Source organism: Oratosquilla oratoria, unplaced genomic scaffold, assembly GCF_046742065.1.
Source record: "Oratosquilla oratoria isolate Oo_2021 unplaced genomic scaffold, ASM4674206v1 SCAFFOLD54, whole genome shotgun sequence".
NCBI lineage: Eukaryota > Metazoa > Arthropoda > Malacostraca > Stomatopoda > Squillidae > Oratosquilla > Oratosquilla oratoria.
Genome location: NW_027467718.1, coordinates 1,937,696 through 1,963,857, shown reverse-complemented (window position 1 = coordinate 1,963,857; position 26,162 = coordinate 1,937,696). Strand labels below are relative to the sequence as shown.

The following is a 26,162-nucleotide window of genomic DNA, read 5'->3' as shown; positions in this document are numbered from 1 at the left end:
TTTGCCATTTGCTTTGTTTTTTGTCTTTTCTCCACCTTTTCCAAGCTTTGTCCCTTCTGTCTTTTGCCTCACTGCATCTTTTGTTGAACCAACATTTAATGTACTCTCTCTCTCGCTTTTGTCTTGGTACATGCCTGTTTACCCCTTCATTGTAATTAGCCAACAGTATGTTCCATTTCTCTTCCATTGTTGTCTCTTCCATATAGAATTTTTCCCAGTTTGCATTCTGGAAGAACGTCTTTAGTTTTGCAAAGTCTGTTTCGTTGTACATCAATCTTCCTTTCCTATGCTTTTCGCTCCTCTTCATCTCTATTTCTTCCTTTAGTACAGTTTCGATGAGTACATGGTCACTCTTTCCAATTGGTGTCTTGTAGTGGACTTTGTCCACTATTTCAGGTTCCGTTGTAAATATTAAATCTAGTTTTGATGGCTCTTCATTGTTTCTGTACCTTGTGTTTTCACTGACCCACTGGGTCATTGTGTACTCCATGGTCATGTCTAGCAGTACATTGCCCCACACGTCATCTCCTCGTACTGTCATGTTGTGTGTCGTGTGTGTGTGTTCATTCTATTTTCAGTGCAACATAACTGTACCTGATTTTTCACATTTTCCTCATGGTAATTACTTTTAAGCACATGAACGAAGAAGCTTTGCAGGTGCATTTTTTTCGAGTAAGATTCTTGTTTTAATATTTCAAAAGCAAGTGTGTTCCAAATTATCTTCATTCATTGTTGTACTACTACGAAATGTTGTAAAAGTTAGTTTGCCTTAGTCTTGTGGGGGAGTGCAAAGAGAAGGTGGAATTATATGGGATTTATAGGTGACTTGGCATTCTTTTAGATATTCACATGGACAACACTAGGTTTGGTTCTAACAACTGAATACTATAAAAGTAGCCTATAGATTCGACTGAAGCTAAAAAAAAAAAAAAGTCCAAAAGACTATAAACTAACCGAGCAAATTGGTCTGCCTCACATCTATCATAACTCTTACTTCCTTCCATTTCACTCTTTCCTTCCACTAAACCCCAAATTCCCCCCTCCCTCCCATCTTATCTATCCTGCTCTCTAAATAATTGAATCCCCATTTTCTATAGTGCGATCCACAGGGGATTCTACCTGCCTTTGAAAAAAAAATCGTTGTAAATAGGTCATTATAATTTAATGTTATCATAATGGTATTTTCGCAATAACATTTTGTCAGCCTGAGTCATAATAAGACTTTATTTAGTAATAGCACAATTGAATTATGTGGGGCCTAGGTAGTGAATGCAAGGAAAACATTGAGGGGTTGTTGGTAGTGCACAGTGACAGTGCACACCAAGTCTGTCATACTGTCTAGTTCAGCGTTTCTCAACCTTTTTACCCTTGCGTAATCTTTAAAATAAATTGCACGTCTCAAGGAACCCCTGCGCAAAAAAAAAAAAAAAAAATCATTTTTTTCATCGTAATAATAGGTTAGATAGGATGATGCCTATATTACATTATTACAACAACCAAGAATATGTCGTGCGTGTTTAATTATTTTACGTATATGAAATTAAAAATCAAAAGTGCATTATGGCTCAAACTTCAAACTAATGTACATTAAAGGTCTCGATATAAGAAGGGATGAATAAAAGGCAAGCATCATCGGGGGCGGGGTGGGGATAGTGTTGGTTAGGTTTGGTGGGGTTACGGTAGTATATCCTGCGGTTTTGAAAAATGTGCAGTTTTTAAATTATTTTTTCGGATTTTGTTTAGTGGCGAAGTATGTTAAAGTTACACTCAAGTAGATTTCAGTAGTGACAAATTTTCAAAGATTGTTTTCCCTCAGTTTTAGTTACTTTTTTCTTTGCAGAAAGTCATGTACAGATTTAGATGAAGTTTTGGGTAGTGATATTTGGCCTAGGTATATTCCTACTACGTTTTGATGGTGATCTGGATCTGGAGTTTTAGTTTGTTAACAGTTTTATTCAAAATATTAACAGATTTTTTATGAAATATGTTGGAGTGTGGTCCAAGTAATACTCCAGTAGATGGTGATTATATAAGTCTAATTACTATTATTTTTTTTTTTTTATGTTTAACATACACATTTGTTGAATATTTGCCAATTTTCTTGCTAAAAGTAATGAATTTGTTCCAACAAAAATTGGGAGTAGTGGAGTATGGCCCAAGTATTATTTCATTGATTAATCAATCAGTAATGAATTAGTTCCAACAAAAATTTGGAGTAGTGGAGTATGGCGGCCCAAGTATTGTTCCATTGATTAATGAATCTATTGCCCAAGGCCTTCTTCCGTGCAAGAGAACCTCAGCTCTCAGATAATTGGCAACATTCATCAGGTTGGTCCATATGTCACTCAAGGAGATATTTTGTTATTGTCTGTGTATGGTTAGGGTGTGGCATGGTAGGATGAAATAGTGTGTTGGTGGTGATCACTGTGGTGATTGGATTTTTTTAGGTTTATCAGTCATGCCATTATATGAACTAAGGCAATGGTATTTGCTAGTGTACCCCAACAGCAGTATCTGTAAAACTCGTGTCTCACTGTGTAAATGGACAGACACACAAAACTTATGTTTATTGTGATTGAAAGTTAAGAGAATTGTTACAGGCTTGTATTGCCTTGTACATATTGTATCATTAATTGTCAATTAGCATACACAAATAGGAGGTAGGATTGTATATGGGTATAATTTTTACTTAGGCATTTATGGCAGTTCCAGTCACTCATTTTGGACAGTGAGCACTAGCCTAGAACCTGTCAGAAATACTCTGCATTGCCCCCAAACTGTGCTTGGTTTAATGCAACACAGGTCAACTTATCTTTTATCATTGTGCATTACTGTATATGTATTTCTAATGAAAACACTTAAGGGATACAGTATTCACAATAAACAGTTTAGTTAATTGATTGAAGTTTTGTGTGGTAATTTTTCTTATATTTTCATTTGCTTTCAGCTTCAGGAAGTACAGCGATGGTACTGAGAGGAGAATGGAAAAACCTGACCCGGAACTACAGCCATCACCTGTAGTACACATGCCTATCTTTAGGGTCTGATTTTATTACAGTCAAAATGGCGCAGTCCTTTAGGTCCCCATGCAGTGGACCTTTCAACAATATTGTCAATGATATTAACAGAGGCCTCACCTCTGGTGATATCAATTATTCAAAAGGACTGAAGGCCATTGATGTTTTTTGCAACCTCATCATGACTGCATCTTTTGAAACTCATTTTGTGGGTGGGGCACAGCCCATTGCAGACTGGCTGTCAGCAACAGGCCAGATCTGGAAGAAGCACTTCACGAGGAAGCAGCAAGACATTATAGAATCTCAGACTGAATTTAAGGACATGGACATTACCTTGCAATATAAAATTCTCACACTTTGGTGTAGCTTCAGACCAGTGCAAGATCCTTGCTGGCAGAATGATGCAGACAGTGAAGAGAATTCACTCTACCTTATTAAGGAGCAGCGGAACAAGTTTGCTCATGAATCAAGGCAAATAAAAGAAACTGTTGTCAATGAGGCAGAGAGAAATCGTCTGTTTGATGAGTTAACATCTGTATGTCATAATGCCTTGGATAAACTTAAAAACTATAAAAAAAGATTGGGACTACCAATAGAAGATATAGAGTACCTCACTGATCATGTGGAGAGAGGGTTAAATACTCTGAAGAGACAGGATGTTGTTGTTGAGTTGGAAGAGACAGAAAACAAACTGATTAAGGATGGAGCCATGGAGAGTGAGCCAAGAAAAAGGGACTTGCTTGAAATTCAGCCTTTCCCACAGATATTGAGATTCAGGCCCTTCTTGCTGAAAGACATCTATGAACCTCTTGATCTTCATGTAGAACGAAGAGGTTTGAGACCAGGAGACTCTAAGAATGTTCCTCTACCAGTCAGGGAACTGCTTACAACACCAGAATCTGGAAGCAGCAGCAGTAGGCCTCATGTCATATGTGTGGAAGGTCCAAGTGGTGCTGGGAAGTCCATTTTTGTAGCTCAGGTTGTGTTTGATCACCTTGATGCCATTAAAAGTATCGATGAGTTGGAAAGTTTCCAATTGGTTCTATATTTGCCTTGTAAGCAGACATGTTGTGGCACAACTTTGAAGGAGTTTATTAGGTCTTCCCTTCCTAATACAAGCAAGAATGTCAGTGATGACCTCCTTTTGAGGGCAGTGCGCAACTTGAAAGTTCTTGTCATAGCTGATGGTTTTGATGAAGTTAGCCAGCAGGTAAGATGTCTTTTAAGTGAACTCTATCAGGAAGCCCAGCATGGAAGCCTCTGTATCCTTTTGACAACAAGGACAGGAAGCTTGGATGAAGCTGTCTCCCTTATGAGAGGTATTAAATGTTTCCACGTATTACTATCTGCACTGCCACCTGCAAAGATTGAAATAATGGCAGGGAAGTATTATAAAGCTCTTCAAGTAAGGATGTCCAGTCCCCCACCTGAGGAAGAAGTGGTAAAGGCTGTATCCATTGCAGCCAAACACATTGAGAGGACGCCACGGAACATTATACTGTTGACTTATTTTGCATGTGTACAACCAGAGAAAGTCAAGGCTCCACTAACACTGCCTGAACTACTCAATGCCTTGGATCAAATGTATCTCAAGATGCTGATGGAACGTCTAGCTGATCAAGGCCTCACTAGATCTGATACGCTTAAGGAAATAAATTTCTTCATTAAAGCTCTTAATGCAGCAGCTCTTCAGAGTATCTTGAAAGGAGAAGTGGATATAGAGCAGGAATGCCTGCAGCAATTGGCAGATGAGTGCAGCTATCCAAATGACATGCTAGATGCCTTTCTCTCTTGTAGACGACATCAGACAATCATGGGAGACACTGTTGTTTACACTTTTCCACATACTAGCCAACTTGAGTATAGGGCAGCCCTAGGAATTCGTGATCAACTGAAGGAGTACAAATTAGATAAGGGGAAATCTGATCAGGTTCTTCATGACATCCTACAGATAGGACAAGGAAAAAAAGTAGAGTTGCACAATCTATGGAACTTACTGTTGATACTTGTAGGTGTTCTGAAGCTTGATGGTTTACTTTCCAGCTATGCCAAAGAAATGGCTGAGCTTGTTGTTAGTTCCCGCAGTAGTGTGGATGCTGCTTTGGAAGCTATTGCACAAAGTGATATGCAAGAGTTGTTCTCTACATCTGTTACTTCAAAGTTGCGACGAGATAGGTGGAATGTTAAATCCAATATACATGTGCTCAAGTCACTTTGCTATCTACCAAGACAGATCATTCTTCAAGTGCAGAATTGTTGTAATGATGAACCTTATTTAGCAGAAGTAATTGAAAGTCTTCGTGAGAGAAGCATTGAAGTGATGCTAACCCTCAATGGTTGCCTACATTACATGTGCTCTAAAGGTTGCTGCACATGGCCTATTACTAAATTGACAGCTCCTGGTGGAACCTGCACAGTGAGGCAACTTCAGGGACCATGGGATGTTAACATAATCCTCCCAACTTCTTTGTGGGATCTTGATCTGTATGTTAAATCACCAGAGGATATGGTAGAGCTCAAGAGCCAGGTCAACAGTCTACCAGAACTAAGAGAGCTTCGTAAGTATTTTGTATATCTTATTTTTCAAGGTTGATTTCAAAGAAAGGGAGTGTGGTGATGCAAATGCTAGGAAAATATATTGGTCAGTGTTTCCATACAGAAATATGTATCACACAGTTATTTATATTGTATCAATATTAAAAAAAAAAAATCCATAACTACACACACACACACACACACACACACACACTCACAAAAAACCCTAATCCACGCAAGATTGGAGTATGCATTAGTGTTATAGTCCTTACACAGAGTGAAGATAAACAAGATTAAGAGGATACTAAGGACAACAACAAAACTAATTCTTAACCTAGAAGATATGTTGTATGAAGAGAGACTAAAAGTACTGGATTTGCCAATATTGAAAGACTGAAGAAAAAGAAGTGATATCATTACAGTGTTCAGATCATTAAATGGGATAGACTGCATGGATAGAAGAGATTTCTTGATTAGGAGGAGAGGGCTTTAAAGTCATAATGACATTGAAATAATACAAAATATTTAAACTCTAAAAGATGTGAAGAAATATAGTTTTCCATATAGATGCATTAATACTTGGAAGCTGGAACAATACATGAATTTGAATATAGATATAATAATTGAAGATTAAGGAGATATAATTTAAGTAGGAACCATGCATGTATATGAAGCCAGGTATAATAATTTGAGAGTAAGAGACAGGATCCCATGAATATTGTTCTTTTCCTGTATACTTCATTTAGGTAAATACACACACACACTGAGAGGTCAAACAGAGCTGATGCAGTGAATGGCATTTTAACACTTAGCAGTCGTAACAGCTTCCAAGGAAAAATATCCACCAGTTGGGTACACAGTGGGAAACAAAATGTGGGGTGCAGTCTGAGAGAGAAAAAAATCTTGGCAATACCATAAACAAAAGAAGTGAGCTGTTAGGAACTTGTTTGCTGACATTACAAATGGCAGAGTTTGAGTGTTCTGTAGTCATGAAATCTTGAGGGAACTTCATCAGGACTTGCACATAACAATGGATATATCTATCAAGTTTGTTTTCACTCAAGTCCAAAAGACTTGGGATGGTTCTATACATGTATTTATCTAATTTGGGAGTGTTTTGATTGAGAGGATTAGAAGAGGAACAGAGGGAGTAATTGGTGAGGAACAGTGTGGGTTTAGGACAGGTATGGGTTGTGTGGATCAGATTTTTGTGGTAAGATAGTGTGAGAAAACTGTAGGAAAAGGTAAGGATGTTTTTTTGGGCCTTTATGGATTTGGAAAAGGCTTATGACAGTAGACAGGAAGGCACTGTGGGAGGTATTGCAGATATATGGGATAGGAGGAAAGCTGTTAAGAGCAGTCAAGAGTTTTCATGAGAGTAGTAGAGCCTGTGTTAGAATCAGAAATGGAGTGAGTGGTTTGAGGTAAAGGTGGGACTGCGTCAGGGATGTGTTATGTCGCCTTGACTGTTCAATTTATACATGGATGGGGTAGTGTGAGAGGTAAATACAAGGGTAATGGGTCAGGCATTGGAGATGGTTAAAGAAAATGGAGAAAAGTGGGAGGTAAGCCAGTTGTTGTCTGCCGACAACACTGTGCTTGTGGCAGGATCAGGGGAGGAATTGAGGAATTTAGTGACAGAGTTTGGGAATAAGTGTGAAAGGAAGTTGAAGATAAATGTAGGTAAAAGGTGATGAGATGCACAAGGGGAGAAAGTGGCAGCAGATTGGAAGTGAGTATTAAGGGAGAGAGATTGGAGGAAGAGGATAGTTTTAGATACTTGGGTGCAAATGTGTCAGAAAAGGGGGGAATGGAGGTGGAGGCAGAATGTAGATTGAGAGAAGCAAGTAAATGCCTTGGGGGATTAAAAAGTGTAATGAGAAATAGACATTTGGGAATGGATGCTAAGAGGAGATTTTATGAAGGAGTGATTGTGCCAACAGCACTGTACAGGGCAGAAACATGGAACATAAGAGAGGAGACATGGAGGAGTTTGAATGTGTTTAAGATAAGGTGCCTGAAAAGAATGATAGGGGTTACTAGGCAAGATGGAGTGAGAAATGAGGAGGTGAGGAGGAGGAGAATGGGGATGGATGGAAAGGGAGTTGGGAGATAAGGTTGCTGAAAGAGTATTGAGATGGTTTGGACATATGGAAAGAATGAGTGAAGAAAGATTATTAAAAGAGGTGTGGAAGGCAGAGATGGAAGGAGTGAACATGAGGGGGTGACCAAGGATGAGATGGATGTGGTAAAAGGGGCATTGGGAAAGATGGGAATGTATGTGGAGGAAGGAAGGATGGGAGATGACAGAGGATAGGGATGAATGGAGAATGGTTGTGTAAGGATGATGCTGTGATGTATGAGGGGGAGTGGGTGGGGGATGGGGGTAAGGGAGTGGGTGTGAAAAATGAATTGACACAGCCCAAAGGGATTTCTCCCCATCTTCTCTTTTTCTGCATGAAGGGATGGAGAGGGGAGTCACTGATTAAATGAAGTGTCCTTTGCTGTGGATGCGCTGTGTCTTGCAACACTGCTTCTGACCCAGGGCAGTGGGCGAGATGCTGGGATGACCCCTCATCCAGGAGGAGCTAAGATGAGAGGTGGGTGGGGGAGGGGGATGAATGGAAGTGGAGTATGTGGGGATGGAATGGATGGGAGTGGATTTTATGCCTTTGTTTTTTGGCTACCTGCCTTGTAAGGGGAAAAACCCTTTGGTATATGTATGTACGTACCTACAATTAGATGAATACATGGAACATGTCCAGGTAATGGCTGTCATACCAGCACCTATTAGATTTCTTTCCCAGTCAATACGCAAAGCCTTATCTCTGAAGCTTAAGTAGATACTAGGGGGGGTTGTCATACTCGGACATATTAGTTTATTGCAATGGCTTTAAACTGGTGGCACATGAATAGGGGATACTCTGACACACCCTAACTATGGACTAGGGAGGGAATTTGCATTTGTGGTAGGAAAATGGAAATGGAAAGCTGTGTTCTGCAAATTGTTAATTCCCAGACAATTGTTGCTCAAGGGAAGGAGAAAGTACTATAAGCCTTATTATTATTTATTTCCCTTGTGTCATACACATTAACTGTAAATCTATTTATCCTGACATCAGTTGTCTTGATGTACTAACATTGATGAAGGTTACCTTGCTTTTGGACATTAGATTTTAAAGGAGTTGCACATGTAATAGGAACTTTTTACTGCAAATGAAACTAAACATTTACTCTTTACTGCTAAGACATGTGCTCAAGGATACATGCCTGATAAGATAATTTTCTTTTGTGTAAACATGTGTGTCACTTCATTAAAGGGTTGTATACAATGTATTAATGTCACTTTAACATCTTTTATATAACATATTAGGTCAATTCCACTGACCATACATAGATCTTTGGTATCAGTTATGTGTTGAATGTATAGAAATCACATATATACAGTGAAAACCCTTTCCTCATACAAGGGGGTAGTCAATTCAAAACATCCACCCACTTCATACACAAAACCCATTTAATGCATTTCCCATTTCAGCACCACACATAACTCACATTTGTCAGTAATATATTCAACAATATCATCATTGTAAATAATTATTACAATAAGGCCCCTTGTACAAAGATTATATTTCTATTGTATGTACTTCCCAGAGATCCGTTTGTCAACAAAGGCAGGTGGGATACAATTGGGTTCTCCCCTGCAGAAGGAAGTTTCCATTCTTTGGCTTTATGGTGTTGCAAATGATGACTGTGATTGGATGTTAAAGCTGTTGACATCACTTCACATACAAAAGTTAGTATCTTAATGACATGAGTATAGGATAAACATATTGAATTTTTAATTTACTGAAAAATCAAATGGTTTCCAACAATAGATTTATCTTAATCACTACAGAAATATGAATATCTGCATAGCCAACACTAGCTCTTTTAGCTCATTTAAGGATGAGAATATATTTTTCTGCCAAGTTATCATAAATCTACATGTGAAGTGTTCCTATAATGAATTGATTGCCAATATACATGTATGTATTTTTACAGGATGTACAAAGGAATAATTTTCATGGACAGTCACCTAACTCCCACAGGATTTGCAAGAATAGCAGAAACACTGGGAAAGCACAGTGTAAAGGTAGAGTGGGTGATGGGTAATATCCCACGTGAGGCTTGGGTAGATGACCATGAACGGCAGTCAGGATTCACTTACAAGAAGTTGGCTGACTTCACTCGCAAGCACCTGAAAAGTTCTATGGTGAAACTGCATGTGAGTACAGTATAAGATTTGAATATTATGTGAAACAAAATTATATATCTACTTGTTGATACTATATGGTGATTGATTTTATTTAGACATGCAATCAGTTTGCTTTTTTGTTACATCACTGAGATGTTAATAGATGTTCACATTTGTACTCAGGATTTAAGTAGTGAGAAAAACTACAAACTAGATACCTGTCATTCATAAAACAGATGGAAAAATATGAATAAACATGTTATATTATCAGTTTGTTATTTGTTGAAGTAAAATGAAAATTTTATTTGCTACATGTTAAATGCATGTTCATTCCTTATGTAAAAATTTATCAACACATTCTTCATCTCTCTGTTCTTCCACTTTCTTCATCTCAATTTTCTCTTTCTAATTTCACAAGCTTACCACCTCTTCCTCCCTAGTCAATATTTGGGATTTTCTGCTTGAGTCTCTCTTTGTTGGAACAAGTTAGATGAGAAAGTGGTGTGTGCAAAAACAATACATGAATTTAAAAATAGTTTAGATAAAATGAGATATGAAGACGGGACCCCACGAGCATAGCTCCCCTTCCCGTAAAATACAACTAGGTAAATACACACACTTAAAATAGCTTACACAAATATAGATGGAATAATCTCAGGAATAAACGAATTAAATGATTATCTAGTATTAGAAAAACCAGACATAATGGGAATTGTAGAAACCAAATTAAAGTTCATACTAACACCCCACACTGTGGGACAAGGAGAATACAACTGTTGGACAAAGAATAGAAAGAACAAGCAGGGCGGAGGAGTTCTAATTTTGGCCAAGAAAGATTTAACTGTAACAAAAATAACTGAAGGAAAAAATAATGTAGAATCAATTATAGTACAAGTCGAAGGTAAAAAAATGAAGAAAAGAAAATTTGCAGTGGTATATGTACCTCCTAAGACACAAGCCTGGTCAGAGAGGGATCACGCTGAGTTACTAGATGATACAAAGGAAGAACTAATTGAAACACTGAAGGATGGAGGAAATACAGTAATTATGGGTGACTTTAATTCAAAAGAAATATGCTGGGAAGATATGACAGTGAAAGGGGGAGAGAAACACTGGGGCAATGTACTCCTTGACTTGACCATTGAATACACAATGACCCAGTGGATTAGAGAAAATACTAGATATAGAGGAAATGAAGAACCCTCAATATTGGACTTAATACTTACAACAGAACCTGAGATAATCGATAATATTATTTACAAAACTCCGATAGGAAAAAGTGACCATGTACTAATAGAAATGGAATTGAAAGAACAACCAGACCAAAGCAAAAATGTTAAACATAGAATAGGAAGACCCATGTATAACAAAACAAACTTTGAGAAACTTAAAACATTCTTTCGCAATGCAAACTGGGAAAAATTCCAAAACGAAGATACAGGGATAGAAGAAAAATGGAACATACTAAAAGAAATTTATAATGAAGGAGTGTACAAATTTGTACCACAACAAAAAATGGAAAAGGCATACATAAAGAACTGGTACAACAAAAGATGTAGTGAAGCAAAGGAAAAAAGGGACAAAGCTTGGAAAAAATGGAAAAGAGATAAGAAACAAAGCAAATGGCAAACATACATCAAACTAAGAAACGAATATGTAAAAATACGCAGATATGAAAAGATAAATTACGAAAAAAAGATAATAGACAAATGTAAAGAAGAACCCAAACTATTTTACAAATATGTAAATGGAAAACTGAAAAACAAACAAGAAATAGAAAAACTGCGCCAAGATAAAAAAGAATTTACAGAAGAACTGGAAATGGCTGAAATAATGAACAACCACTCCAGATCAGTATTCACAATAGAAAAATCGCCTAACAGTGAAGTTAGAGAGAGAGAATTATCCCCAGCAATGAAAGAAATAAACGTAACACAAAAAGAAATCAGTGATCAAATTAAAACCCTGGATGTCAGAAAATCACATGGCCCAGACGGAATAGCAAACTGAATACTGAAAGAATGCATGGAAGAATTAACTGACAAAATATATGATATAATTAAATCATCAATTAAAGAAGGAAAAGTACCATTGGACTGGAAAAAAGCAAACATTGTACCAATTTATAAGGGAGGTGATAAGGAAGATCCATCTAACTACAGACCGGTCTCACTAACAAGCACAATAGCAAAAATTTGTGAAAGAGTGATCAAAAACAGATGGGTTAAGTACCTGGAAGAAAAATCTACACTGAACCCAAATCAATTTGGATTTAGACAAGGGAGATCCTGTACAACAAATCTGATTTGCTTTTACTCAAGATTAGTAGACATAATACAAGAAAGAGATGGATGGGCAGACTGTGCTTTTCTGGACCTGCAAAAGGCATTCGATAAGGTACCTCATAGGAAACTAATAAATAAGATAGAGTCAAAAGGTGGCATCAGAGGAAAATTATTGGAATGGATGAAAGACTTTCTGATTAGGAGGAAAATGAGAGTTGTAATTAGAGAAAAATTCTCCAACTGGGAAGAAGTAACAAGCGGGGTCCCGCAAGGATCAGTACTGGCACCGATCATGTTCGCTGTATACGTTAATGACATGAATGAAGGCGTGGAGTGCTATATAAATTTTTTTGCAGATGATGCAAAATTACTTAAGAAGGTAAAAATGGAAGAGGACTGCAACTCATTGCAACAAGATCTGGACACAATATGGAATTGGACTCAAAAATGGGAAGTAAAATTCAATATTAAGAAATGCAGCATAATGGAATTTGGAAAGAGTAAAAATAGAATATCAAAAGATTACAGAATTGGGGAAGAAAAAATAAATAAAACTAACTATGAAAAAGATCTTGGAGTGATGATTGGAAAGGACATGAAACCAGATAAGCATATAAACAAGATGTTCGGAGAAACCTACAACTTATTGAGAGCAATCAAAGTGGCATTTACCTATATGGACGAAGAAATGATAAGGAAAATACTTACTACACTAATAAGACCAAAACTCGAGTATGCAGCATCACTTTGGACACCCAGTACCAAAAAGAATATTAAGAAACTAGAAAGATTACAAAGAGCGACAACAAAACTAGCACCGACACTCGCCGAACTAACATATGAGCAAAGACTATCCAAATTGAACCTACCAACTCTGGAACAAAGAAGAGAAAGAGGAGATTTGCTAACTATCTACAGAATAATGAAAGGAATGGAAGTTTTAGACAGGAACGACCTATTAATGTGGGACAACGGTAAAACAAGAGGACACGGAAAAAACTTGAAAAAGGATAGTTATAGAAAAAACTTGAAAAGGAACAGTTTCCCACACAGAGCGATAAATACATGGAACAAATTAGACAACAAAACAGTATGTGCTAACACTATACAAGATTTTAAGATAAAACTTGATGCGGAGAGATACAAAGACGGGTCACCACAAGCATAGCTCCCCTCCCGTATATTACAACTAGGTAAATACAACTAGGTAAATACACACACTTGATGGTGTATTGGTAGAGTTCCCAACTACCACTACAGCAGTCCAGGTTTGAATCCTGCCCAGGGGTGAAATAATTTCAGTGTTGCTGCACTGTGAGTCATTACTCCAACTCTTGTGGGTGGGGAGTTGGGTTTGTGTGTGCGTGTAAGGTCACAACATTAACCATAGATTGATCATATATCAGCTCTGAGCTCTCTTTTGGGAGGGAAATGGTTGTTGATCATGAGTCCTGCATGTGATCCAAGACCATTGTGAATCAAACACTCATGCACACACGTCACTAGAGGTGACAACGAAGCTTGGACTCCAGAGAAAACGGCAAATTTCGAGGATCACAAACGACAAGGAAGTACCTGTGTTGTATTAATAGGGAAGGGGAAAGCTCGTGGTGTAGTGGGAAGGTGAAGAAAAAGGAGAAGGGGAGGGATTACTGAGGAAAATGGAAGGAAATGAGGAAGGGGACGAATGGGCCCAGGATCTTAGGAGAAGCGTAAACAAACGGGGGGGGGGGCAGAATATACAGACGAACAACAAGGAAGCAGAGGTGTGAAGAGCAGAAATATAGATAATAGGAGCTCAGTGGAAAGAGATGATAACTGATTTTTTTTTTTTTTTAAAGAGGGAGAAGGGGACAACCTCCACCAACTAGTAAATCTAGAGGAGAAAAAAAAAATGAATGAAGATTGGAAGGTTAGGTTTGACTTATTAACTCTAGTTGCAGAGAAAGTTGATATACTGGAAGAACTAAGAGAACCAAAATCTAACTAAAGAAGTAGAATTAAAAAGACAGTTAGGAGAAGTAAAGGAAGAGAATAAGGAATTAAAGAGGAATAATAAAGAAAATAAAGAGTCCATAACAAAAGAAGTAGGTGGTTGGAAAAAAAGGTTTAGGAGAATAACAAAATTGAATTTAGAGATATAGTGAAACAACAGATAAAGGAACAAACTGAAGGCACAGTTATTAAAGTGATGAGAGAGAAGGAGAATATAGTAAGAGACTTAGCAGATAAAAAGAAATGTATAATTATATTAGGGATGGAAGAGAAGTATAATCTAAATAGGACTACAAGAATAAAGGAGGAAAAGGAAAAAGTAAATAGTATATTAGAAGTAGTTCAAGAAGATGAACCAGAAATAGGGAAACAAATAGAAGAAATGTATAGGCTCAGGAAATACAATACTGATAAGACCAGACCAATTAAGGTTAAATTCAGGTCACAAATGACAGCAGAGAATATCTTAGCAAAAACAGGGAAACTACCAGACAGTGAGCAATTTAAACAGGTATGGATAAAAAGAGAAATCAATAAAGAGGAAAAAGAGGATGAGAAAACAAAAAGACTAGAAGCTAAGGAAAAAAACAAGAAAAGAACAGAGACAGAAAAAAGAGAAATTCTATTGGAGAGTAGTGAATATGAAAGTGAGGAAATGGTCCATAGCAGAGAAAAATGGAAGGGAAACAGAAAACACGATGGAAGTAGCAGAAAATTAAAAGTGTCTTACACAAATATAGATGGATTAATAACAGGCTTGAACAAACTGAATGATTACCCGAAGGAAAAAGAATCAGACATAATGGGAATAATAGAGACAAAATTGAAAAGTCTATTACCACCCAACAGTGTAGGACATGGTGCATATAATTGTTGGATTAAAAACAGAGAGGTAAAGCAAGGGGGTGGAGTTATGTTCCTGACTAAGGATATAAATGTGAGGAATGTCACATATGGAAAGAATAGAGTAGAAATGATTACGATGGAAGTGGAGGACAAGGATAGGAAGAGCAGGAAGTTTGTAGTAAATTATATGCCTTCTAAAATGGCTTTGTGCGAAGAGAGAGAACACAAAAATATGTTAGAAGACACCAGGATATCACTAAGATAATGGAAGATGGAGGACGAATAATTATAATGGGTGACTTTAATTGTAAAGAAATTTGCTGGAAAGAGATGACAGTGAAGGGTGGAGATGACCTATGGGGAAATGTATTACATGATATGATTATTGAATATACAATGACACAATGGATACAAGAAAATACTGGGTGTAGAAATGAGGAAGAACCATCGAGACTGGACCTAATAATCACATCAGAACCCGAAATAGTGGACAAGATCAAATACAAAACACCAATAAGTAAAAGTGACCACATATTGGTTGAACTGGAACTAAATGAGGAAAAATACATGAAAAAAATGAACAATATAGAAAGGGAAGATTGATGTATAAAAAAACAAATTTTGACAAAATAAAATAATTCTTTCAAAAAGCTGACTGGGAAAGAATACACAAGGAAGAAACAACAGTAGAAGAGAAATGGAGTATTTTGACAAAAATTTATAAAGAAGTGGAAAAAGTATGTTCCAAGACTAAAGCAAGAAAAAGGATATGTATAGTGCTGGTTCAACAAAAGATGTAGGGAGGTAAAAGACAAAAGGGATAAAGCTTGGATAAAATGGAAATGACAAAAAACCTGAAAAATGAAAAATATGTACTAATTATAGAAATGAATATGTGCAAGTGTGCAGAGAAGAAAAGATAAAATACGAAAAAGATTAGAAAAATGTAAAGATCAACCAAAATTATTTTACAGATTAAACAACAAACTGAAAAGCAAACAAGAATTAGAGAAACTATGACAAGGAGTTGTTGAATACACGGAGAAAATAGAAATGGCAGAAATCATGAATAAGCATTTTAAATCGGTGTTTACAAGGGAGAACATACAACCTAGAGATATGGAATGGGAGGAGAGAGTTTCCCCTATGAAAGAGATAGAAGTATTAAGAAATAAAATAATGAATCACTTGGGTAATCTCAATGTCAGAAAATTGCATGGACTGGATGAAATGGCAAACTGGATCTTGAGAGAATGCAGGAATGAACTAACAGACAAAATACATAGCCTAATAAACAGTTAATTCAAAGAGGGAAAAGTTCCAGAAGATTGGAAAAGAGCAAATATAGTACCAATATGTAAAGGGGAAACAAGGAAGACTCTACTAACTATAGACCGGTCTCTCTTACAAGTATGATAGCTAAAATCTGTGAAAGAATGATCAAAACTAGATGGGTAAAGTATTTGGAAAAAAAACAAAGTACTAAATCCGAGGCAATTTGGATTTAGATAAGGATGATCATGCATCACAAACTTGATGTGTTTCAATTCAAGACTAATAGATGTAAAACAAGAAAGAGATGGATGGGCTGATTGTGCATTTCTAGACATGAAGAAAGCTTTTGATAAGGTGCCACATAAGAAGTTGCTTAAGAAATTAGAAACTTCAGGAGGAATACATGGCAAACTACTGAAGTGGATGGAAGACTTCTTGCATGAAAGAAAAATGAGAGTGGTGATAAGAGACACTCTAATTGGGATGAAGTGATAAGTGGTGTTCCACAAGGAACAGTTTTGGCCCCAATAATGTTTGCTATATATATTAATGATATGGATGAAGGAATTGAAAGTTATATGAGCTTCTTTGTGGATGATGCAAAATTGTTGAAAAAAGTGAACACTGAAGAAGATTGTGAGTCGCTACAGAGTGATCTCAATAAAATATGGGAATTGAGTTGGAAGTGGGAGATGGAATTCAATATCAAGAAGTGTAGTATAATGGAATTTGGAAGAAGCAAAAAATGAATAGTAGGATCATATACATTGGGAGAAGAAAAAATGAAAAAAGTAGAAAATGAGAAGGACCTGGGAGTCATTATTATGAATAATATGTCCCCTGAGAAACACATAGACAAAATTTTTGGAGAAACTTATATTTTGATAACAATCAAAGTGGCATTTACATATCTGGACGAAGAAATGGCGAAGAAAATACTAGTCACTTTGATAAGACCAAGATTGGAGTATGCAGCAACGACGTGTTTACCAAGTACAAAAAAATGTGTAACAAAACTTGAAAGAATACAAAGAGCAATTACAAAACTAGCACCATCACTCTCAGAACTATCATATGAAGAGATATTTACAAAACTTGAACTACAGACATTAGAGCAAAGAAGAGAGAAAGGAGACTTGATAACTATTTGTAGAATCATGAAAGGCATAGAAACCATTGATAGAGAGGATCTAATAAAATGGGATAGTAGAAATACAAGAGGACAAGGAAAAAAAATCAAGAAAGACAGTTATAGAAGGGACCTGAAAAAGAACAGCTTTCTCCTCAGAGTAATAGACATCTGGAACAAGTTAGAGAAAAAAGCAGTGTGTGCAAAAACAATTCATGAATTTAAAAACAGTTTAGATAAAATGACATATGAAGACGGGACACGATAAGCATGGCTCCCCTTCCCATAAAATACAACTAGGTAAATACATGTCGGACAGACGGCGAAGATTGGAACTCCGGAAACCCTCCCCCCCCCCCGCAATTTTCGTGGATTTCAATGACGAGGTAGTACCTGTGTTGTATTAAGAGGGAAGGGGAAAGCTCATGGTGTAGACTGGGCAGGTGAAGAAAAAGGAGAAGGGGAGGAATTATTGAGAAAAATGGAAGAAAATGAGGAAGGGGAGGAACAGGCCCCGGAAGTCAGAAGGGGTGTAAACAAAAGGTGCGCAGACGACACGAGTGAAGTCGGAGAAGTCAGCAAAGGGATCACAAGTAGAAATATAGATAAGAGCAACTCAATAGAAAGTAGAGATAATTATTTATGTGGATTTAATGAGGGAGGAGACGACAACCTCCCCTGATTAGCAAGTCTAGAAAAAAACTAACAAAAATGAATGAACCATGGGAGGTTAGGTTCAGCCAACCAACGCTAATTACACAGAGTTGATAAACTGGAAGAATTAAAGAAAGAGAACCAAAACCTAAATAAATAGAAAAATTAAAAAGACAAAAGAAGTAAAGGATGAGAATGAGGGATTAAAGAGAAATAATTAAGAGAATAAGGAGTCCATAGCAAAAGAGGTAAAGGGTTTGAGAAAAGTTCAGAAGGATAATAAAATTGAATTTTGAGATATAGTGAAACAACATGAAGGAATACACTAAGGACACAGCTGTTAAAGTGATGAGAGAGGAGAATATAGTAAGAGACTTAGCAGATAAAAAGAAATGTATAATTATATTAGGAATGTATGGTAAGCATAATCCAAATAGGACTACAAGATTAAGAGATGAGAAAGAAAAAGTAAACAAGGTATTAAGATATTTCAAGAAAGTGAACAGGAAATAGGGAAAGAAATTAAAGAAATACATAGGTAGGGAAATACAGTATAGACAAGACCAGACCAATTAAGGTTAATTCAGGTCACAAACGACAGCAGAGAATGTCTTTCAAAGACAGGGAAACTAGCAGAAAGTGATCAGTACAAACAGGTATGGATAAAAAGAGAGATGAATAAAGAGGAAAGAGAGAAAAAAAAAGAATCAAAGCTAAGGGGAAAAAAAAACGAGAACAGAAGAGTCAAAGAGAAATTCTATTGGAGAGTAGTGGATATGAAAGTGAGGAAAAGGTTCATAGCAGAGAAAAACAGAAGGGAAACAGAAAACAGGATGGAGGTAACAGAAAATTAAAAGTGTCCTTCACAAATATAGATGGATTGATATCAGGCTTGGATGAACTGAATGATTACCTGAAAGAAAAAGAACTGGACATAATGGGAATTGTAGAGGTAAAATTGAAAGGTCCATTACCACCCAACAGTGTAGGACATGGTGCATATAATTGTTGGATTAGAAACAGAGAAGTAAAACGAGGTGGTGGAGTTATGTTCCTGACTAAGAAGGATATAAATGTGAGGAATGTTATATATGGAAAGAATAGAGTGGAGATGATTATGATGGAAATAGAGGACAGGGACAAGAAGAGCAGGAAGTTTGTGGTAAATTATGTGCCTCCTAAAACATCTTCGTGGGAAGAGAGAGAACACAAGAATATGTTAGAAGACATTAGGATAACACTAAATAAGATAATGGAAGATAGAGGTATAGTTATAATGGGTGACTTTAATTGTAAAGAAATCAGCTGGGAAGAGATGACAGTGAAGGGTGGAGACGACCTATGGGGAAATGTACTACTTGATATGATTATAGAATATACAATGACACAATAGATACAAAAGAATACTGGGTATAGAAATGAGGAAGAGCCATCAAGACTAGATCTAATAATCACATCAGAATCTGAAATAGTGGACAATATTCAATATAAGACACCACTAAATAAAAGTGACCACATATTAGTAGAACTGGAACTAAATAAAGAGAAATATATGGGAAAAAATGAACAATATAGAAAGGGAAGAATGATGTATGGAAAAAAAACTGATAAAATGAGAATTTTTTTTCTTCAAAAAGCAGACTGGGAAAGAATATACAAAGAGGAAACAACAGTAGAAGAGAAATGGAAAATCTTGACAAAGATTTATAAGGAAGGAGTGGAAAAGTATGTTCCAAGACTAAAACAAGAAAAAGGATATGTAGAATATTGGTACAACAAAAGATGTAGTTAGTTAAAAGATGAAAGGGATAAAGCTTGGATAAGATGGAGTAAAGAAAAAAAAAATGGAAAATATATACTGGTTGTAGTAATGAATATGTACAAGTGCGCAGAGAAGAAAAGAGGAAAGAATGCAAAGAGCAGTTATGAAATTGGCACCAACGCTCTCAGAACTATCATATGAGGAGAGGCTGGCAAAACTTGAACTACTGACATTGGATAATAGACATTTGGAACAGGTTAGATGAGAATGTGGTGTGTGCAAAACCAATACACGAATTTAAAAACAGTCTAGATAAAACGAGATATGAAGACGGGACACCACGAGCATAGCTCCCCTTCCCATAATATACAACTAGGTAAATATAACTAGGTAAATACACACAAATAAAAAAAAGAGAAAAGAACAGAACAAGTTTTTTTGGAGAGTAGACCTGAGGCTGAGAAAATGGTATATATATAAAAAAAAAAAAAAGGAAACAAAAAACAAAAAAAAAGAGAAAGGATAAAATTAAAAATATTGTACACATGGATGGCATTTCAGGATTAAATTAATTAAATGACTATCTGGAAGATAAATTGGATATAATGGGAATTGTAGAGATGAAATTAAAAGGTTCATTACCACCTAATACTGTGGGACAAGGTCTATATAATTATTGGATAGAAAATAGAAAGGAGAAACAGGGTGGAGTAGCAATTTTTTTTTTTTTTTTTTTTTTCTTTTTTCTTTTTTTTTTACCAAAAAAGGCTTAAATGTGACAAAGATAACAGAAGGAAATAATAATGTGGAATTGATTATGATAAAAGTTGAAAACTAGTGGCATGAAAAGTAGAAAATTTGTAGTAATATATGTGCCCACAAAAACATATTCTTGGACTGAAAGTGACCACTCATAAATGTTGGAAGACATAAAGCATGTATTAAATGAATTATTAAAAGGAGGATACATAGTAATTATGGGTGACTTACTCCAAAGAAATATGTTGGGAAGAGATAACAGTGAAAGGTGGAGAGGACCCTTGGGGAAATATACTACTAGATGTGACCATTGAATATACAATGACTCAGTGGGTATAGGAGAATACCAGATATAGAAACAATGAAGAACTGTCGAGACTAGACTTAATATTTATGTCAGAGCCTGAAATTGTGGATAGAATGGAATACAAGACACCATTTGGGAAGAGTGAGCACATATTAATAGAGCTTGAACTAAAAGAAGAAATTGATTTGGGAAAGGAGAAACACAGGAAAGGAAGACTAATGTACAATAAAATTGATTCTGAGAAACTCAGAAAATTCTTTCAAAATGTGAATTGGGAAAACTTCTTTAATGAAGAAACAAAGATGGAAGAGAAATGGAATATATTAAAAGAAATTTATAAAGGAATAGATAAATACATACCAAAGCAGAAGCAGGAAAGGGTGTACATTAAGTGCTGGTATAACAAAAAATGTAGCGAGGTAAAAGATAGAAGAGACAAAGCTTGGATAAGATAAAAAAAAAAAAAAAAAAATGGATAAGTGGCAATATATCAAACTGAGAAATAAATATGTGAAAATACACAGGGAAGAAAAACAAAACTATGAAAAAGACATAATAGATAAATGAAAGGATCAACCTAGATTATTCTACAGGCATGTGAATGGTAAATTGAAAAAAATAATAATAATAATAATAATGAAACTGCATCAAGGGAATGAGGAATATATAGAAGTAGAAATGGTGGAGGTTATGAACAAATATTTTAAGTCAATATCAACAATAGAAAATGCACATAATTGGGAAGAAGAAAAGATAGAAAGATCCTCCTAATGAAAAAAAAAAAAAAATAATAATAATAATGATAATAATAAAAAACTTTGATGTCAGAAAAACATATGGTCCAGACAGAATTGCAAATTGGATACTAAAAGAATGTATAGATGAGCTAGCAGACAAAATATATAAAACAATAGATTGCTCACATAAACAAGCAAAGGTACAACAAGATTGGAAAAATGCAAATATACCATTATATAAAGGGGGAGATAAGGAAGACCCAACAAACTATAGACCAGTCTCCCTTACAAGCACAATAGCTAAAATATGTAAAAAAGTGATAAAAAGTAGATGGATTAAACATCTTGAAGAAAATAAGATACTGAATCCAAAACAATTTGGCTTTAGACAAGGAAGAGCATGTGCCACCGAATTTTTGTTTTTTTATTCAAGGGTAATAGACATAATGCAAGAAAGGGATGGATTGGCTGATTGTGCTTTTCTAGATTTACAAAAGGCATTTGATAAAGTGCCACACAAAAAAACTAATAGAAAAAAAATTGTAGCAACAGGAGGTGTACAAGGAAAATTATTGAAATGGATGGAAGAATTCTTGATTGGGAGAAAAATAAGGGTGGTAGTTAAAGACAAAAACTTGACCTGGGAAGAAATGATAAGTGGAGTCCCACAAGGTTCTGTACTAGCTCTGACAATGTTTGCCATATATATAAATGACATGGATGAAGGTGTTGAATGTTACATAAACTTTGCAGATGACACAAAACTACTAAAGAAAATAAGTACAGAAAAAGACTGTGAATCACTTTAGAGAGGTCTGGAAATGGAGCCAAAAGTGGGACGGGAACTTCAACATCAAGAAATGCAGTATAATGGAGTTTGGAAAAAGTAAAAAAAGAATATCAGGGCAATATAAGGTTGGTACAAAGGAAGTAAAAAAAGTTAGCTTGGAAAAGGACTTAGGAGTAACTATTAACAAAGACATTCTACTAGACAAGCATATCAACAAAATAGTCAGAGAAACCTACAATTTACTAAGAACAATAAAGGTGGCCTTTAACTACATGGATGAGGAAATGGTAAAGAAAATGTTAGTCATGCTGATAAGACCAAAATTGGAGTACGGTACAACACTATGGGCACCCAATAAAAAAAAAAAATATATATATATATATATATATATATATATATATATATATATATATATATATATAAAGAAATTAGAAAGAATCCAAAGACCAACGACAAAGATGGCACTAATACTTTCAAAATTGACATATGAACAAAGATTGTCCAAACTAGAACTACCAACCCTGGAACAAAGAGAAAGAGATCTACTGGCCATTTACGGAATAATGAAAGGCATGGAAGTCGTTGATAGAGAAGATTTATTAAAGTGGGACAGAAGAAAAACAAGACACGAATAGAAATTCAAAAAGGATAGTTATAGAAGCGATCTGAAAAAAGAATAGTTTTCCACAGAGTGATAGATGTCCGGAAGAAATCGGACGAAAAATTATTATGTGCAGAACAAACTAGATGCTGAGAGATACAAAGACGGGTCACTACTAGCATATCTCCCCTTCCGTACAATGCAACTAGGTAAACACACACACACAAACTATAGACCAGTATCTCTTACAAGCACAATTGCAAAAATATGCAAAAGAATTATTAGAAATAAATTGACTAAACACTTGGAAGAGAACAAAATACTAAACACCAAGCAATTTGGATTTAGAAGTGGAAGATCATGTACTACAAACTTAACATGGTTTTACTCAAGATTGGTAGAAATAATACAGGAGATGGCTGGCAGACTGTGTCTTCCTGGACTTACAAAAGGCTTTTGACAAAGTACCACACAAAAAGCTACTAAGAAAAATTGAAACAATAGGTGGAATACAGGGAAAATTATTGGAATGGATGAAAGACTTCTTGAACGGAAGAAAAATGAGAGTGGTACTTAGAGAAAAGAACTCAAATTGGGTAAACATGATAAGTGGAGTCCCCCAAGGCTCTGTATTGGCTCTGATAATGTTTGCTGTTTATATAAATGACATGGATGAAGGAATCAAATGTTATATAAACTTCTTTGCAGATGATGTGAAACTATTGAAGAGAGTAAGTAAAGAAGATTGCAAATCTTTTCAAGAAGACCTGGACAAAGTCTGGAAATGGAGTATAAAGAATGAAGTGAATTTCAACATTAAGAAATGTAGTATAATGGAATTTGGAAAAAGTAAAAATAGAATATCCAGTCAATACAAAATTGGAACAAAGGAAGTTACAAAAGTAAACTCAGAGACCTAGGAGTAATTATCTCAAACGACATGACACCAGACAAACATGTAAACAAAATAGTTGGAGAAACTTACAATTTAATAAGATCAATGAAAGTGGCCTTTGACTACATGGATGAGGAAATGGTAAAGAAAATACTAGTTACACTGATAAGACCAAAATTAGAATATGCAGCATCACTATGGACATCCAGTAGAATGAAAAACATAAACTAGAAAAAATTCAAAGAGCATTGACAAAGATGGCACCAACACTTAGCAAGTTGACATACGAACAAAGATTGGACAAACTAAACTTACTAACTTTGGAACAAAGAAGAGAAAGAGGTGATTTGATAACCATCTACAGAATTATGAAAGGGATGGAAATCCTTGATAGGGATGATCTACTTAAATGGGACAGAAGAAATACAAGAGGACATGAGAAGAAACTTAAGAAGGACAGTTACAGAAGAGATTTGAAAAAGAACAGCTTTCCATACAGAGTAATAGATACATGGAACTAATTGAAAGAGAAAACAGTGAGTGCTAAAACTATACATGATTTTAAGAAGAACTGGATGCGGAAAGATACAACTGCGGGTCACTATGAGCATAGCTCTTCTCCCACAAAATACAACTAGGTAAATTCACACACCAGCTACTCTCCTTCTCTTTTTTCTATGTCTTTCTTGGCTATAAGTGAGGAGAACAACAGCTGTATGTTGGCCACTTGAAATGAAAACTTAAGCCTCCTCAAGACTGGCTACATTCAAGGACAATGCCCACTTCAAGGGTGTTGAAAGTCAAGTACACTGCCCTTTTTGAGGATGGTGACAGTTGGGAATGAAGACAGAGGCAGTGGAAGACACTTTCCAGTTCAAGGACAGTGACAATGGCAGGTACTGTTTGCTTTGAGGATAGCTGCTTTAGAGCAATGGTTGTTCTTGCCCTCAAAACATGCAGTACCCTTGACTCATCATTCAAGAAAAGAACAGCCTCCTCAGTTGTTTCCCTGATTGTCATCATCCTTGATCTCAAAATGGGCAGTGCCCTAATCTATAGCCTTCCTCATAGCATCCGCAGCTTCTCTCTTTGTAACGGAGAATGTCAAATACTGTACACTTATACTCATGGTTGCCCTCGAGTGCCGCCCATCTGAAGGAGTGACATCAATGATGGGTTTATTTTATTTTTTTTGTCACAGTTGAAAGATGAAGACAACAGTAATAGATAAGTTGGGAAAAGCACCATGTGAGGATGTAGTCTTTATTGGTACAACATTTTGCTTCTTTGAGCTTTATCAAGTACTTGATAAAGCTCAAAAGAGTGAAACATTGTACTGATAAAGACTTAATCCTTACATGATGCTTTTCCTGCCTTGCTTGTTGGCAGTTACCCATTTTTTTTTTTTTTTTAAGGGATTGATGGTGTGGGTGAAGGGACTGAATAATTAACAATGTATTGATCCCTGCCCCTAATTTCAATTGACAGAAACTTCAGGACGAGATGCTGAAAGAACTGTTTGGTAGTCATGCTTTGATGAAGTTGTGGAAATTGGCCTAGAACCATCCCAGGACTACTACACACCCTGTCTTTTGCAACAGAACAGTTCTCAAAACCTTGTTCAGAGTCAAGGAAGAATAGACCCTTGTCTAGTATTGATGCATCAATGTTTTGAGACATTGAGACTGTAAATTCTCAGTTATATTGTTTTGTGTGTCACTTGTTTTGACAGATTTCATTGTAATAAGATGAAATACTTAGGTTGTACATGTGTGTTTTGTACATATTTTCTAATTTTGCAGTTGAGAGTTGAAATATAGTATTAAAGTACATTAATGTTTGACTTGGTTCCTGTGCATTTCACCTAGGGTGTGAAAAGTTGAAAAAAATCTGGAGATGGTTGCAAATAAACACAAAATAAAAACAAGTAACAGATATACTGATGGTGTATGTAAATATTTTATTCTAAATGATGAAATATGAGAAATGATTGGAGTAACATTAATTAGAAGCAAAATAGAAAAGGCACAACTAAGGTGGCTTGGGCACGTGGAGAGAATGGATGAAGAGAGAATTGCAAAGAAAAGATGGAACTGGAGACCAAAAGGTAGCAGATCTAGAGGTAGACCGAAGAAAAGATGGAAAGATGGAATTGAAGAAATCCTTGAGGCAAATAGTTTAGGAAAAATAGAGGATTTGAGGGAAGAAGGAAGCTTTGAGAGAACAATCTGGAGAAGTGTGCTGGCCCGACTGACAGGATGAAAGCCTACCTGGGAGCAGAAGTAAGAAGTAATATATATATATATACACATGTGAAGGACTACTATTACACAGGACG

General features: G+C 36.0%; 1 protein-coding gene across 6 annotated transcripts; it reads left to right on the top strand.

The window, feature by feature from the left end:
* Window positions 1-525: 525 nt before the first annotated feature.
* On the top strand, window positions 526-25,650 carry LOC143023676 (uncharacterized). Of its 6 annotated transcripts, none has more exons than XM_076182288.1 (5): window positions 526-618; window positions 2,948-5,575; window positions 9,207-9,348; window positions 9,597-9,819; window positions 25,313-25,650. In XM_076182288.1, exons 2-5 carry the CDS (start codon window positions 3,064-3,066, stop codon window positions 25,382-25,384), a joined length of 2,949 nt encoding a protein of 982 aa, XP_076038403.1. In that variant the 5' UTR covers window positions 526-618; window positions 2,948-3,063; the 3' UTR covers window positions 25,385-25,650. The 6 variants fall into 6 exon arrangements, 5 of the variants coding, with proteins under 5 accessions (XP_076038403.1, XP_076038401.1, XP_076038402.1 ...); XM_076182286.1 differs by lacking the exon at window positions 526-618 and adding an exon at window positions 1,100-1,150; XR_012966192.1 differs by lacking the exon at window positions 526-618 and adding an exon at window positions 1,261-2,021 and having other exon boundaries at window positions 9,644-9,819.
* Window positions 25,651-26,162: the final 512 nt, after the last annotated feature.

Excerpts from the sequence above, each read along its gene's own strand:
- LOC143023676 (XM_076182288.1), top strand. The coding sequence starts at position 3,064 with ATGGCGCAGTCCTTTAGGTCCCCATGCAGTGGACCTTTCAACAATATT. Across the intron at positions 9,349-9,596 it reads ACATCACTTCACATACAAAA|GATGTACAAAGGAATAATTT; the intron begins GTTAGTATCTTA and ends GTATTTTTACAG. Across the intron at positions 9,820-25,312 it reads GTTCTATGGTGAAACTGCAT|AAACTTCAGGACGAGATGCT; the intron begins GTGAGTACAGTA and ends TTCAATTGACAG.